This window comes from Balearica regulorum, chromosome 1 (genome assembly GCF_011004875.1).
Source record: "Balearica regulorum gibbericeps isolate bBalReg1 chromosome 1, bBalReg1.pri, whole genome shotgun sequence".
Classification (NCBI taxonomy): domain Eukaryota; kingdom Metazoa; phylum Chordata; class Aves; order Gruiformes; family Gruidae; genus Balearica; species Balearica regulorum.
Window position 1 is genome coordinate 201,433,129 of NC_046184.1, and position 16,748 is coordinate 201,449,876.

At 46.3% G+C, this 16,748-nt stretch overlaps 1 protein-coding gene across 1 annotated transcript; it reads left to right on the plus strand.

The window, feature by feature from the left end:
* Positions 1 to 14,092: 14,092 nt before the first annotated feature.
* On the plus strand, positions 14,093 to 16,031 carry LOC104637748 (vitelline membrane outer layer protein 1). The gene is made up of 3 exons (XM_010305355.2): positions 14,093 to 14,263; positions 14,938 to 15,032; positions 15,746 to 16,031. Exons 1-3 carry the CDS (start codon positions 14,093 to 14,095, stop codon positions 16,029 to 16,031), a joined length of 552 nt encoding a protein of 183 aa, XP_010303657.2.
* Positions 16,032 to 16,748: the final 717 nt, after the last annotated feature.

The window sequence follows — 16,748 nt, forward strand, 5'->3', positions numbered from 1 at the left end:
CCCCTGCAGCCCATGGAGGTTGATGGTGGAGCAGATATCCACTTGCAGCCCATCAAGGACCCCACACCAGAGCAGGTGGAGGCACCCGAAGGAGGCTGTGACCCTATGGGAAGTCTGCGCTGGAGCAGTCTGTTCCTGGAGGTCTGCACCCCATAGAAGGGACCCACGCTGGAACAGTTCATGAAGAACTGCAGCCTGTGGAAAGGACTCATGATGGAGAAGTTCATGGACGACAGTCTCCCATGGGAGGGACCCCATGCTGGAGCAGGGGCAGAGTGTGAGGAGTCCTCCCTCTGAGGAGGAAGGAACAGCAGAGACACCGTGTGATGAACTGACCACAACCCCCATTCCCCGTCCCTCTGTGCCACTGGAGGGGAGGAGGGAGAGAAATGGGGAGTGAAGTAGAGCCTGGGAAGAAGGGAGGGGTGGGGGGAGGTGTTTTAAGATTTGGTTTTATTTCTCATTACTTGACTCTGATTTGATTGGTAATAAATTAAATTAATTTTCCCAAGTTGAGTCTGTTTTGCCCATGATAGTAACAGGTGAGTGATCTCTCCCTGTCCTTATCTCGACCCAGGAGCCTTTCGTTATATTTTCTCTCTCCTGCCCAGCTGAGGAGGGCAGTGACAGAGACAGAGCAGCTTTGGGGAGCACCTGGTGTCCAGCCTGGGTCAACCCACCGCAGAGATCTGGAACATGTGCCCCCATCTAGTGCAACACTTCTAATGTTGCTGTTGTTGTCTAATGCTGGGGTAATTGTTCCTCTTTTCCTTTCCTTTCAAGGCTTTGGGCAAGGGACGAAGCAGAAAATGTGGCAAGGGGGACTGGATCTTGGATATGGTCAGTCTGGGATGACTGGGCAGCAAGACAGGGCCTGGGGACTGGAGCTTGAGCCCCTGCTGAGTGTGGATGCTGCCTAGGGCGCCTCTGTCATGCCTCCCTTGGTGGTTCAGGGTAGATCACTTCAGTCATTGATAGATGGATTCCTAATCATTGGTTGTTTTCTGAGTTTTTTTGTACTGAGACACTAGAATCTCAGCTGCAGAAAGGAGTTTTCTACAAGCAGCTGTAGCTCTGCCTTGAATTTATTATATCCTATGTAATACTTGAAACCTTGAAATCTAATCAAGGAAATCTGGCACTCAGTGTATGGGTTCTTTTGTCTTTAGTCCATGCACCTCGGTGCCCAGACTATTACATGGAGAAATGTCACTCCCTCATTTCACAAGAGAAACTAATGTTTGTGGAGCCTTGGATACCTCAGTGAAGAACACTATGGAAACTCCCAAAGCAAATAACTGGGCCTTTCCAGATCAGAGTTTTAACAGATTGTAAATAATACATAGATCATGCCCCAAACAGCTACCATTGTTTGCAGGTGGTGACCAGTTCTTGCTCTTGACGTTTATGACAGAGGTGAGGCAAGAGATGGAGGTTCGGATGAATGCAATTGCAGGAGTTGAAACCAAGCAGATAGCAGGATCAAAACCACAGAAGAAATACCTATTCATAACTCAGAAGGAATAGCCTTCATGTTTTCACTCCGAACTACACCCAGGTATAGGATATCTTGGGTTAATCTGTGCCTAACCAGCATTTCCCCTATAGTCATCTGTTCCTGACAGACACCCCAGTGTAACTCATCAGTGAACCTGCTGATCATGCATGATTTATCTTCTGGTTAGTCCAGAGCCTCCCACATGATGTGAGTCCAGATCTCCAAGCAAAGCTGTTGGGTCCAGACTATTGAGGTTCACGCCATTTCATGACAAAGGAGAACTGAAGCAGTGTTAGGATCAGGGCTGCCTCCAAGGTCAGTGGTCCACTAGTCATTGGTGAGGGCTTTGGGACCTTGGTTTGAAGGCTGCTTATTGAAGGTCTGAGCTTTTAAGGTGTTGCAAGCTCAAGTACAGCAAAGCCCTTTAGCACTTGCTGAACTTTAAGAATATAAATGAAGTCTAGAAGATTAATGCTGTGCTTAAAGACTTTGTTGGATCAATATACCTTGCAGCATCAATTCCAGAGGTGGATGGCTAACTGTAGACAACAGGGCCTGTTTCATAGTAAATTCTCTGGATCAGCATGACTGCCTGTGAAGAGCTATTGAGAGAGAGAAGTCTTTTGCTTGAGTTGTCCCATCAGTGCAGATGTTCAGACTGCAGTGGCCAGCAGTAATTGCCCATGGTAATTCCCAATGACCATCAAGTATTTCTGCCCTGCTCCGGAGTGGAAGGGGATTGTAATTCCACATGTGGGTTTCCTGTAAGAACACGAATCTTCGTCTTAGGGTGATGACCTTGACTGTTTCTCAAAATGTGCAGTACAGGAGAGACCATCTCATTGCCTGGCTCTGGGTGTGGGCCAGGGTGCAATCTGCTCTGTTTATGAGCATGCATCTCAGAGTGATGGCTAGAGTATTTTCAACCAACATCTGAATCACCTTAGGACATATACAAAATTTTGATTACATGTATTAAACCCTTTTAGCCATTTGGATGTCAAGGACATGCTCTCTCACAGAATCACAAAATCACAGAATCACAGAAGGGTTAGGGTTGGAAGTGACCTCTGGAGATCATCTAGTCCAACCCCCCTGCTAAAGCAGGATCACCTAGAGCAGGTTGCACTGGATGGTGTCCAGGTGGGTTTTGAATATCTCCAGAGAAGGAAACTCCACAACCTGTCTGGGCAGCCTGTTCCAGTGCTCGGTCACCCTCAAAGTGAAGAAGTTTTTCCTCATATTGAGATGGAACCTCCTGTGTTCCAGTGTCTCCTTTCTTTTCATCCTCCCCTTCATCTGTCTTCAGGATCTGCTAATAAAGTCCTTTTTAAAAATAAATGTATACTTTGAATGATCTGATATTTATCAAAATAATCTATAAATATTCAATTTGCTTTTCAGAGCTTTGTGCACAGTTTCTTTCTTTCCTTCCCTCCTTCCTCCCTCCCTCCCTCCCTCCCTCCCTCCCTGTGTTGGGTTTGCATGCCAAGGTTTTGGTACTGGGGGAGGTTACAGGGGTGGCTTGTGTTAGAAGCTGCTAGAAGCTTCCCCTGTGTCTGATAGAGCCAATGCCAGCCAGCTCCAAGACGGACCCGCCGCTGGCCAAGGCCAAGCCAATCAGCGCCTCTGTGATAACATATTTAAGAAAGAGAAAAAAACAGTTAGAGAGAGCTTTTGCAGCCAGAGAGAGGAGTGAGAAGATGTAAGAACATCTGCAGACACCAAGGTCAGTGCAGAAGGAGGGGGAGGAGGTGCTCCAGGCGCTGGAGCAGAGATTCCCCTGCAGCCCGTGGTGAAGACCATGGTGAAGCAGGCTGTCCCCCTGCAGCCCATGGAGGGAGGATGAGGGGGTGTAGAGATTCCACCTGCAGCCCGTGGAGGACCCCACGCCGGAGCAGGTGGAGGCACCTGAAGGAGGCTGTGGCCCCGTGGGAAGCCCGCGCTGGAGCAAGCTCCTGGCAGGACCTGTGGATCCATGGAGAGAGGAGCTCAGGCCAGAGCAGGTTTGCTGGCAGGACTTGTGACCCCGTGGGGGACCCACGCTGGAGCAGTTTGCTCCTGAAGGTCTGCACCCGTGGGAGAGACTCACATTGGAAAAGCTCATGAAGGACTGTAGCCCGTGGGAGGGACTCCATGTTGGAGCAGGGGAACGATGAGAGGAGTCCTCCCCCTGAGGATGAAGAAGCAGCAGAAACACCGCGTGATGAACTGACCGTAACCCCCATTCCCCGTCCCCCTGTGCCGCTGAGGGGGGCGGAGGTTGAAGCCGGGAGTGAAGTTGAGCCCGGGAAGATGGGAGGGGTGGGGGGAGGTGTTTTAAGATTTGGTTTTATTTCTCATTCCTCTGCTCTGTTTTGCTTAGTAATAAATTAGATGAATTCCCTCCCTAAGTTCAGTCTGTTTTGCTCGTGATGATAATTAGTGAGTGATCTCTCCCTGTCCTTATCTCAACCCATAAGCTTTTCGTTATACCTTTTCTCCCCTGTCTAATGAAAGAGGGGAGTGATAGAGCGGCTCTGGTGGGCACCTGGCCCTCAGCCAGGGTCAACTCACCACACTCTCTCAACCCTGAGCAGACCTCAGTCTGGTCTTTTTGGCTTGGTGTTACCGAGCTAGAGTGCATAGCCACCCTGCCACTGCAGGCATGGCCAAAACCCAACCACAGCACATGCTGCCTTTTTCCACAGGGCAGCTAAAGGGGGAGGAAAGGAACTGGGGATGATGGTCAAGATCCATCAGTAGGAGCTTGGGGAAGGTGATGTCAGTGACAAGCGCAGTTGCGAGGTCCCAGCTCTCTGCAGGGGACACTCTGGGACTGGAGTACTGGCATTGCTGTTAGCACCAGACAGCTTTCCACAGCCAAGTGGTGGGGACTAGCTTGTCTCCGTAGTGCTTCCAGTATCTAAAGCGGCCTATGAGAAAGCTGGAGAGGGACTGTTTACAAGGGCATGGAGTGATAGGACAAGGGGTAATGGCCTTAAGCTGAAGGAGGGTTGATTTAGATTAGATATTAGGAAGAAATTGTCTACTGTGAGGGTGGTGAGGCACTGGAACAGGTTGCCCAGAGAAGTTGTGGATGCCCCATCCCCGGAAGTGTTTAAGACCAGGTTGGATGGGGCTTTGGGCAATGTGGTCTAGTGGAGGGTGTCCCTGCCCACAGTGTGAGGGGGGTGGAACTAGATGATCTTTGAGGTCCCTTTCAACCCAAACCATTCTACGGTTCCATGATTCTTGATCTGCATCCCAACGCAAAATATGCTGCAGCTGGTGGCAGCCTGTCCCCACCAAGGGAACCATTTGGTTTACTGGAGAAGAAAGCTCAGGCATGTACTAGTGTGTACACAGTATATAAAGCCAGGGGAGTAGGATCCTGACATGGAGCAGGGGGATGGATCACTTTGGACATATTAGATACACCATGACACTAATGTTCAGGAGGCTGAAGATCCTTGCGGCTGTGCTTAAGGCTAATCCCGAGAACTTTTCTCAATGCATTTTCAGAATAAGTTGCTAGAGTTTTCATATATGAAGTGATCTTTAATTGAATATATAGTCATAGATTCACAGTGGGTGTAAATTGACATTTGGTCTCTGGCTGTCAGTAAATCTACACTACATGACTGTCTGTCTCTTTTTTTTTTTTTTTTTTTTTTTTGGTTAATTACAATTTGAGTCAATGGTAAAAAATGTCAAAAGCCTGATCCAATTGTAGAAACATATATCGAGCTATATTCCACAGGAGACTGTTCTGGGTCTGGAATTACTCGATATTTTTATTAATGACTTGCACGGTAGAATAGAGAGTTTGCTTATTGAATTTATAGATGGCACCAACCTGGGAGATGCTGAAGACGCTACAAGATGGGGATAGAATTCGAAATAGCTTCCTAATATCTAGGTGCAAAGTACTACACCGATGTGAGAGTAGCCACCATCAGAGAGAATTGTGAGAGAGTGACTAGTGAGGCAGCAGTTCTACAGGAAGGGAGGTGCTGGTCTCACCCTTGCTTTCTAATCAGGCATTTTAACTAAATAAGCAAGTAGAAGGTTTCCACCTTTCCCATACCATGCTGCAATGGCAAGATCTCTGCTGTTCAAAACAGATGTGAGCAGCTGGGTAGAGTCCAGAAGAGATCAGCAAAAATAAGAGGTCTAGAAAACAGTGTGTGCAGGATTAAACCTTCAGAAAGAGTCAAGTGTCAGATCCAAATGAGACAATGCCTTGACTTCTGTTGTCACTTGATGGTGTCCTGTACTCCAGGTAGGGAAATGGACTGAGTTGTCTGCTACGGCCTTATCTGCAGGTCTCAGCTGTTCTCTGCAGCTTCCCTCCACCACCTTCCAGCACACCTGGGCTGCAGCCAGACAGGACCTCTCTCCATCCCTGGCTGCCCTTGTACAATCCTGCCTAAGCAGATATGCTTATTTTTTAAGCTACTATTCTCTGGTCCTTATTTGTGAACCTCCTTTCCTGCTGATTCTAAGCCCTAACACACCCTTGAGAAAAAGAAGTGAACGTCTTGGTTAAAGAGTGTAAACAACCACAAGATTTGCAAGACAATTTCTTTGTTACTGGCTTGCTTTCTGCTTGACAAGTTTCTTAAGGATGTTTGATTAGCTTGCTGGGCATCCTATGCAGGTAGAAATCACAATGAGGTCTAGTGACAAGTGGACCCTTTATGTGTTTTCAGTTCTTGTGTGGGCATGACGGACAGCTAGTAATACTGAAATTGATTTAGTACGAGGGAAAAGGGCAGGGATCATCTGTAGCAACTCTGAATATTGGATCATAACCTGAGCATGAGACAAGTGTCATACTGTTGTGAAAATGATAGGAATCATACTGGAAAACCTAAACAGAAGTGCAAGCTTCCTGCCACACTGAATAATCCTTCTTCTCTCCTCAGCATTTTGGTTCATCTTAGCTGGGGTATTGGGTACAGTTCTGGGCAATGAATTTCAAAAACCTACTGATAGAGGAGAGCAAAAAAATCATATCCCCAAACCAACTCCACAAAACACCTGATCTAGAAAATTATATAAGCAATAGGATTGAAAGAATTTGGATTCTTTAGTAGGAAGACAAGACTGAAGACGGACGTGACAATAGTCTTCATGTGTGTCAATTGTTGTGGAGGGAAGAAACAAATAAACTATACTATTATGAACAAGAGAAAAAGTTGTCTTTCACTTCAGCAGACATTAGGAGAGCTGGCCCAACAGTATGGACAGCTAAGCACTAGACTGTCTTGCTTAAGGGATCTGGGGTGTGTTCATCACTGAAATTTGTTAAGCAGAGGTTAGACAAACACCCTTCATCCTTTGGGAACACTTAGGTGTGGACTGATCCTGCCTTAGGGCTGCAGGCATGGATGAGCTGTCTTGTTATGTTTCTTTAGGTTCTCTATCTCAGATTCATTTATAGAGAGGATTGTTCTGTGGTGCACTCTGGCAAAAATAAGCAGCTTTGGCATGCTGGTTCCCAGAAAGGAATTAGGAACTGAAAGAAATTGAGAGGTCTCACTGCAGAGCAATTAGGCTTTCACAAGAATGTTTTAAAATAATTAGTCATTGTAAACAAACATTACAACAAGCAAATAAAGAATAAGGCTATAGAAAGAAGACATACATAATTCATAGGTGAAGGAAGTTCTATTGGTAATACAGAAATAAAAAATATGAGAAACTGTAAAGATTGCAATTTCTGTGTTTAACAACATTAATGGATGGTCAGCCTAGTAGGTAAGATAACCAAATTGTCTACGTTTCCGAGGAAAACTTTACATGAAAGTTTTGGGTCATGGACAAGTGGGAAACTGCCTGAAAACAAGTTCACAACAAGAGGACCACCACCACGGAGTGGAGCTCTTCTTTACACCCCATCACCAATGCAAAACTCTCTCCTCTTACATCTGAGAAATAGCTATACTTAGACTGTTGTTTGCTGTAAAGCATCTTTCTCTGCTCATGCATGTAGAAAATCCTGGCTCATTTCTGACGTCTCTCACTTGCATTTTTCCTGCTATTCTATTTTCTATTAATCTGAGTCAATTTAACGAATAAGAAAATGAGGACCAGACAGCACATAATTTAATTACTCACATTCCCTTAAACATTTGCCCATATTACTGAAAACTAATTCTAATTCAGCACTACTGTTTTTAGCCTGCTAAAGTCTAAAAACAGATTGAGGTTATAAGACTAGTCCAGATGGGGATCATGCCTCTCTGTAGTCAGCAGAGATGAATGGGTATTTTTAGGGAGAGCTCAATGTGAAAGTATCTTTTTCCCTCTATTGTCGTCATATTGTCTCTCTCAGTGGCTATAAAGGGAGCCCATGGTGATTATTTCAGATGGAGACATCTGCACTGTAAATGTCTACATTCAGTCAGAATCTCACCTATTTTTTTCTAGACAATACAACCCATTGCTTATTCATACTTTGATAGAATAAATAGGTTTTTATTGCCCTTTCATGTTTCTTTGGCAATAGGTGTGATTTTGGGGTTTGCTGATGTACTGTTTCCATGAGACAGGAATCCTTTTGCAGGATGCAGCTGCCGGTGGGGTGTCTCATCTTCATCCCAATTTGCAGGTGAGGGAGGTTTGACAGAGCCAGACTGTGTGATTTAAACCTGATTTATACCTAATTGTAATGGCCAGTTTGGACAGTGGAGCTGCTGAGGGACATGGCTACTGAGAACTGGTGGGTGGCCCCCAGTACCTTGGTAACATAGTAGGAATGTAAAATAGCCTGAACCACACAGAAACACATAGTCATTCAGCCAAAACAGCCGCTCTGCTTACTGACTTCTTTGGTGGATGCTGTCTACCTTCACCCCTCTCCTGAGATCCTGGGCACTTGCTGCCTTCAACCCTTCCTACAGCTTACTCAAAAAACATCACTGACATTATCTTCGTGGCCATTTGTGATGCCTTGTTGTTCGTGTTGCCATATCTCTTTCAGTTCACAGAATTACAGAGTCAGAGAATGGTTGATGTTGAAGGGACCTCTGGAGGTCATCTGATCCAACTGCCTGCTCAAGCAGAGTCACCTAGAGCCGGTTGCCCAGGGCCTTGTCCAGATGGCTTTTGAGTATCGCCAAGGTTGAAGACTCCACAACCTCTCTAGTAGCCTGTGCCAGGCTCAGTCACACTCACTGCAAAAAAGTGCTTCCTGATATTCAGGATGAACCTCCTGTGTGTCAGTTTGTGCTCATTGCCTCTGGTCCTGTCACTGGGCACCAGTGAAAAGAGCCTGGCTCTGTCATCTTTACATCCTCACTTCAGGTATTTATACACATGGATGAGATCCCCTCTGAGCCTTCTCTTCTCCAGGCTGAACAGTCCCAGCTCTCTCAGGCTTTCCTCATAGGAGAGGCGTTCCAGTCTCTTAATCATCTTCATGGCCCTTCATTGGACTCTCTCCAGCATGTCCATGTCTCTCTCGTACTGCGGCGAACAGAATTGGACACAACACTCCAGGTGTGGCCTCACCAGTGCTGAGCAGAGGGGAAGGATCACCTCCCTTGACCTGCTGGCAATGCTTTGCCTGATGCAGCCCAGGATACCATTTGCCTTCTTTGCCTCAAGGGTCCATTGCTGGTTCATGTTCAACCTGGTGTCCACCAGGATCCCCAGGTCCTTTTCTTCCAGCATGTCCTGGTGCCTGGGGTTATTCTTCCCCATGTACAGGACCTTGCACTGCTCCTTGATGAACTTCATGAAGTTCCTGTCAGCCCATTTCTCCAGCCTGCTGAGGTCCCTCTGGATGGCATCATGACCCTCTGGTGTATCATCCACTCCTCCCAGTTTTGTGTCACCAGAAAACGTGCTGAGGGTACACTCTGCCCCATCATCCAGATCATTAATGAAGATTTAAACAGGACTGGACCCAGTATTAAGCCCTGGGGTACACTGCTAGTTACTGGCCTCCAACCAGACTTCGTGCCTCTGATCACCACCCCTTGGGCCTGGCCATTCAAGCAGTTTTCATCTACCTGAGTTTCCTGCAGGTTTTATTCACTTGCAGAGAAAATTAATTTGCCAAAAGTTGCTTTCACCTCCCCAGCCCAGAGGACTTGCTGGCAGCTCAACAGATTATCTATGAGCAGATGTAGACCCCGGACATCACTCTAAGATGCAAATTCTCTCCTATTGGCACACAGAGAAGATTTCACATCAGAAGAAACTTTTTTTAATTCCACAGACTGGAATGGAGAAGTTCTTGCTTGTGTCTGACCAGCTGATTCATGTGTGTTTCTGAGTTATGGACATCAGTGTAAAATGCTTGTCCTTTGTTTCTGTCTCTTGGCCAACCATCATACTAGACCCCTTCATGCTACTGGAAACTTCTGGTGTGAGCTAGATCCTGTGAAGAAGGGAGTAAGAAAGTCCAAGAGAGAGGATGATATGAATACTTGAAAGTTATGATGCAATGCTCATTTCTACTTCTATGTCTCGTTGATAAAAGAAACTTCAAACTTTTTCTAAATCAGTATATTTAATATTTTGCAGGGAATTTGACAAAACACGTAGTAGAGGAGGTGATAGGAATTAGTATTACTACTAAGAAATATATTACTAGGTTTAAAAAATGCCTAATCCTTAAAATTTTAAAGAATTAAAACCCAGAAGTGATCCTAGTGCATGACCTTCTTCAGAACACAGACAATGAGTACCACGCCGAAATACATCAGGATCTCCACAGGTTTGCAGAGCTCCTGACAGACCATCAGGAGCAGGGTGGAGGTATGTGGGTTGTGAATGAAGAGTCGAGCCACTGGACACTGAAACAGGAGCAAGAAAATTGAAGCAGGCGTGGTCTTGCATGATTTCACAGTCTATTGTCGTGCCTTTCAAAAGCTGTAGGAAGAAGCTGGGCAGTACAGGAAGCCTCTCAAATGATCATCGTCCTTTGGGCATGTGGTGGGTTGACCCTGGCTGAGGGCCAGGTGCCCACCAGAGCCGCTCTATCACTCCCCTCTTTCATTAGACAGGGGAGAAAAGGTACAATGAAAAAAAACTTACGGGTCGAGATAAGGACAGGGAGAGATCATTCTCTAATTATCATCATGAGCAAAACAGACCGAACTTAGAGAGGGAATTCATCTTATTTATTACTAAGCAAAATAGAGTAGAGGAATGAGAAATAAAACCAAATCTTAAAAACACCTCCCCCCACCCCTCCCATCTTCCCGGGCTCAACTTCACTCCCGGCTTCAACCTCCGCCCCCCCCAGCGGCACAGGGGGACGGGGAGTGGGGGTTACGGTCAGTTCATCATGCGGTGTTTCTGCCGCTTCGTCATCCTCAGGGGGAGGACTCCTCTCATCATTCCCCTGCTCCAGCATGGAGTCCCTCTCACAGGAGACAGTCCTTCATGAACTTCTCCAACCTGAGTCTCCTCCATGGGGTGCAGACCTTCAGGAGCAAACTGCTCCAGCGTGGGTCCCCCACGGGGTCACAAGTCCTGCCAGCAAACCTGCTCTGGCGTGGGCTCCTCTCTCCACGGCTCCACAGGTCCTGCCAGGAGCTTGCTCCAGCGCGGGCTTCCCACGGGGTCTCAGCCTCCTTCAGGTGTCTCCACCTGCTCCGGCGTGGGGTCCTCCACGGGCTGCAGGTGGAATCTCTACACCCCCTCATCCTCCCTCCATGGGCTGCAGGGGAACAGCCTGCCTCACCATGGTCTTCACCACGGGCTGCAGGGGGATCTTGCTCCGGCGCCTGGAGCACCTCCTCCCCCTCCTTCCGCACTGACCTTGGTGTCTGCAGATGTTCTTACATCTTCTCACTCCTCTCTCTGGCTGCAAAAGCACTCTCTAACTGTTTTTCTCTTTCTTAAATATGTTATCACAGAGGCGCTGATTGGCTTGGCCTTGGCCAGCGGCGGGTCCGTCTTGGAGCCGGCTGGCATTGGCTCTGTCAGACACAGGGGAAGCTTCTAGCAGCTTCTCACAGAAGCCACCCCTGTAGCCCCCCCCGCTGCCAAAACCTTGCCACACAAAACCAACACAGGGCATCAGAAGAAATACATGAATATGAGAATGACAACACATAACAGTGCCAAATAAAGCTTATTTTTCTAAGTGTGTGGTATTTTCAAGGGCAAAAATCAGAAATGAATTAATTTTCAAGAGCTGGTAATGTATCATTTTTTTCAATAACATCATAAAATAAAGCAAATTATGTATGGTATATATTTTTATATTTTACAGATATAAATGTATTTTCCATGTTCCATATAGATTTTAAATATGTCATAGCATCAAAATGATATTTTAAAAGTTTAATATATTACTTAATATTACATTCATCTGTTAATTTTAAAATTTTAGAAGTATTTATAAAAGCTGAATGGCAGTGGCATCATTTTTATGCTCCTCTGCTTGCAAAAATAATTGTATTCAGCTGGATGAGTAATGAAAGGATGAAATACCTTGTATCATCATCATTTTACTGTAGTCATGTTTTATTAATAAAATTCACCAATTTACCAATTTTCTTTAAAACTGTGTTCCAACATTATTTCAAAGATATTAAAATACAGGAGAGGGAGTGAGAAAGTAGGGTGTCAGTAAGAGGTCCAGATATCATTATAGAGTTTTTTTATTTTGATATTTTAGGTAAGCTGATCTTAGAAAACTTTTTGAGGAATTAAAACACAATTAGCACCATGACATGGTACCAAAAAATCAATGACAGCTCTACTTTGTGCATATTAAGTGCTATCTAAGCCAGGTACTCTAAAATCAAGTCCAAGGCACCTCACATTTGACACCCCGGGTTACCAGGTAGTTTCTTCGCTTATGAATGGGAAAAACGATACTTCCCCAGCCCCAGAGTGATAGCGCTCGTCCTGGGCTTGAGTTTTCTCAGGGGCCTCTGAAGTGTGCGTAGGAGTCATTTCTCATGGCCAAATCCCTGAGGGTGGCCTCACCGCTCTCCTGCCTCACCCCGCTCCCCTGTCACACTCTGGGCTCACCATGCCCTGGGATCCTGCCTCTGGGGCTGGGAAGAGACGGGAATCTCCTGATCGGAGCAGTCTGAGGGGAGGTGGGTCCTGCCAGGCTGTGGATCTGCATCACTGCTGCCAGAGGTGAAGCACCCAAGGGCGATGGTTTCAGGCCAGCAAAGGTGAAATGAATGTGGGCATCATGGTTCTTCTTTTGTGGTGTTAACACCAGGTCCCAGCTGTTTCTTTCCGACTCCTTCTGCTCCTTTCCATTCATCTGCAGCCAAGTGCAGGTCTGGGTGTTCCTGGCTGCCACCGTGTGACCCTGACTGAGCAAACACAGCTGGCTCACCAGCTGTGATTGCATGGTCCTTGTGGGGGAAAGCATGTTTCCTCTGGGCTTTGACACCCTCTTGAAGAAGTAAGATGAAAGTCTTGGTTTCAAAAGGAAAACAGGCTGTGTTTCCATCACGTGCTGTGCTCTTTTGGTGTCTTCCACCAAAAGGCTTGTCCAGCTTTCCATCATCTCCATTTGCAGATATTGCCACCTGTACAGAACACTGACAAATGGGAGTACAGAGCCAAGGGTGGGAAAGGCAGCATTGACTACGGGACAGGAACAGAGGGAGCAGAGCAGAGATTGGAAGAGAAACCTCGAAGAGGGAAAATCTTTGTCTTCTGATAGTTCAAAGTTTGGCACCCCATCCTGCTATAATATCCTGAGGCTCAAGATACTTTCCTAAAATGTATTCTCTTTGCCTCTTGAATGGAAAAAACAGCTTCTGCCAGAGCCTGCAAGCCTGACTGAGGGCCCTAGGGAGCATTGGTTATCACTCTGTTAAGACAGTCTCAGCTCCAGGGTTTCAAATTCACCTCTCCCTGCATTGTGGCATCCTCAAAAACTGTGCACTCAAGTTCAGTATCACCTTTCTGGAAAACCTGCCTTCTACCTTCCTTCCCAATGGCGTTTATCTCAGTGATCCCTGAGAATCACTGTGGGCATCCCAGCATGCCTGACTTCAGTTAAGCTTGTCACAAAGCACAATTTTTTTTTTTTTTTTGAGATAAAATTGCCATTTAAACCATAAATAACCTACGCATATGTCAAGCTTACCAGGAAGCCTGTTCAACAGAGTTGGGAGACAATAGGCTTGAGTTTACTTATACTTTGTTCCAGACCAGGTCCCTTGTGTTTCTTCATGTAGTTTGACCTGTCTTGCCAGACATCCAGCAATAACTAAAATGGTTATGAATTTCTCTCAAAAGGCAACATCCCCATGTCCAAGTATACGCATAGCCAGCAGCAGGAATCCATATCAAGCCTCTGCCAAATTGCTCCACAGCCACCATGAGCACTGCAAGGAGCATGTAGGTTTCTCTGTAGGCCTTCAGTGGTGGTGGATACCCCTGCAGCCACAGCATGTGTCACATGTTGGCTGTCAACCTCTCTGTGCTCCCAGGGAGCTCCTCACGGACACTGTGAGCAGGTCAGCAAGTGCTGTGTCACTGCCCAGGTGGAAACTATTGTTCCTACAGTGTTTGTTGATGGACTGGTGGGGAAAGGCAAGCTGCCTTGGCAGGGTATAAATTCCCCCGTCCATATACCAGCTCTTCTTCAGCAGATGGAGAGTTCCAGAGATGAAGCTCCTCATGCCAGCTACCCACATGTTGCTCCTCTCTCTCTGCATCCCGGGCACAGGGGCACGTGAATACACCTCTGTCCTCACTGTGCCCAATGGAGGGCACTGGGGCAAGTGGGGGAGTCAGCAATTTTGTCGCTACGGCTATGCCAATGGATTTGCGCTGAAGGTAAATTAAAATTCTCCTTATTTCCCACCATCTCCTGTCCCTGCACCCTGGGAGATCTCCAGCTCCCATGAGAGTCTTCTCCAGAATATAAGGACTTTCTGCAGAGTTTTTCCTCTTTCTGAGTATGGTGCTCTGTACATAAAACTATGAGTCTTCTGGAAAAATTACCCTAGAAAATGTTGCCACTGTAGTTACATCAGTAAAGAAAAATACGATTTTTTTTTTCTTTTAGGACAAGAGGTCTCCCATTAGACAAAGAAAAACAGAGCTACTACCAGAATTGTTTTGTTCTCAATCTGGAGAAAGATGTGCTAGCAGAGGCACGGTCTCCATGTGGCTGATGTTGCTGGGAGAAGCCACGTCAGTGCCGAAATCTGCTGCAGGAGTCAGGGAGAGAGGCAGCCTCCTCCAGCATTTCTCCCAGGACTCAGAGTCTCTGCCTTACACGGTGGGACAGAAATAGTTAGAAAACACAGAGAAGAACATGTTACAAGGGTTATGTAGGTACGTTGCAGTTTCCCAGTGTGACAGAGATCTTTTCCCATGTGCTTCCAAGACATTTTCTCATTATCATTACAGAATGGAGTGGGACCGTCTACAACTGGCACTTAAAGGACTTTTCCTGAGCCTTCTCCCCCTTGCCTTTCCCTCTGTCCCTGTGTCTTCTACTGCAGGTGGAGCCCTCCCAGTTTGGAAGAGATGACACAGCTCTGAACGGCATACGCCTGCATTGTCAAGATGACTCAGTTATCGAGTCCTTGGTGGGGGAGTAAGTAACACTCTGGTTTCTCTCTTGTTTGTCATGCACTAGCTCAAAAAATATCCATAGGTGTCACCATTTGCAGGGGTCTCTTCTCTGACTTGCTTTGTCTGCATAGTGCTTGAGTATGAAGTAAATTAAAATAGGTATTTGGGGGTTTTATTCATTCATTTTTGGGGGTACTTAAACACAGTAACTTCACCTTACCACGTTCTGTTTGCTCTTGAAATTTCTGCAGAGCACTGTGAATACCCAAAGTATAGTCCTAGGGCTAGAATCCTTTGCTGGAAATCTGCAACACATGGGGCAAATGCAAGGAAAGGGGTTTTTAACCACACATTTAGAAACTGATTGGGTGAAGCCCTGGCTTGCTGCAGTGAACAGTGTCTGCTCTCCCTGCTGTCTGGTGTGCACTTGTCAGATGGGTCAAGGATTCATCATAAAGCATGTGCTGAGGCTGTCCTTGGAGTTTCCACCAGAACCATAACTATCCAATCTCAGACTCCCTGGTGTTTTTCTGATGATACCTGTCAAGAGAAAAGTACATCCTTGGAAGGGAAGGGAAAAAAAGGAGAAAGTAAGGGACCCCAGACTGCAGCAGGACATTGTACCAGTTACTGCTGTGAGCAAGGGAATGTTAAGCTTCAGGACAGCATGGTGAGGAGGAGCACTTTGCAGCAGTTTGCAGAGCCCAGACATTCCTCTGTCTGCTTTTTTGTCAGGTGGGGTACATGGACCAGCTTCCAGGTTTGCCCTGGAGGCTACCTGATCTCCTTCTCACTGAGAACAGAGAAGTCCCAAGGAGGAGGTGATGAGACAGCAGCCAACAACATCCAGTTCAGTTGCTCAGATGCAACTGTGCTAGTAGGTGATGGACTGTCGTGGGGTAGATTTGGTCCATGGAGCAGAAGCTGCAACATATGTGGTCTCCAGACCAAGGTAGAGCCCCCACAGGGGTTTCAGGATGACACAGCACTCAACAATGTGAGGTTCTTCTGCTGTAAATGAGCACTTGCTTCATTTTCATCACTGCCTATGCATCCCATATCCCACAGCAAATGAAATAGTAAAACTTGGCTCTAGCTTTATACTGGGACATACCTGGGACATTTTGACTGCTTGCGTCTTGCCACACCAACCAATGCCTTAGATGATGATGTCTTTTACAGCTACCACTACATTAGCAGAGCTTCTCATATTTACCAAAGTGATTAGTGTTCACCAGAATCATCACATTATGTAACTGCTGGTATATCACTGTGAAAATGCCCAATCTCTGACAATTGCTCAGAGCTGAGGAACAGATTTCTCAACTTTTTTTTTCTCTGATCGGTGAGTTTCTTTCAGGTTTGCTCTGCCCATTTTTCTCTTATTTGAAATAATATTTGACTTGTTGACATGACAGACAGGGAAGAATGGGTATTAGTCTGAGTCTGCTTGAGTTTTCTGACCAAAGAGAAAATGATCAATGAGAGCTAAATGGGGTGAAATAGAAATTTGCATGAGCTCATGAGAAGTGTCAAAGGTTTGATATCATTGCCCACTCCGAACTTTAATTACCTCAAGACTCATACATGTGTTTAACAAGCAATGTTAGCTCATACCTGAGCTCCTGCCTTAGGAAACATAGTTAGAAAGTGTGCTTACACTGAGCATTCACCTAAGCATGGCTATGGTGGCAGCTGGGTGGGCTGTAGTTCCACAGACCTCCCTTGTTGCTGCTTT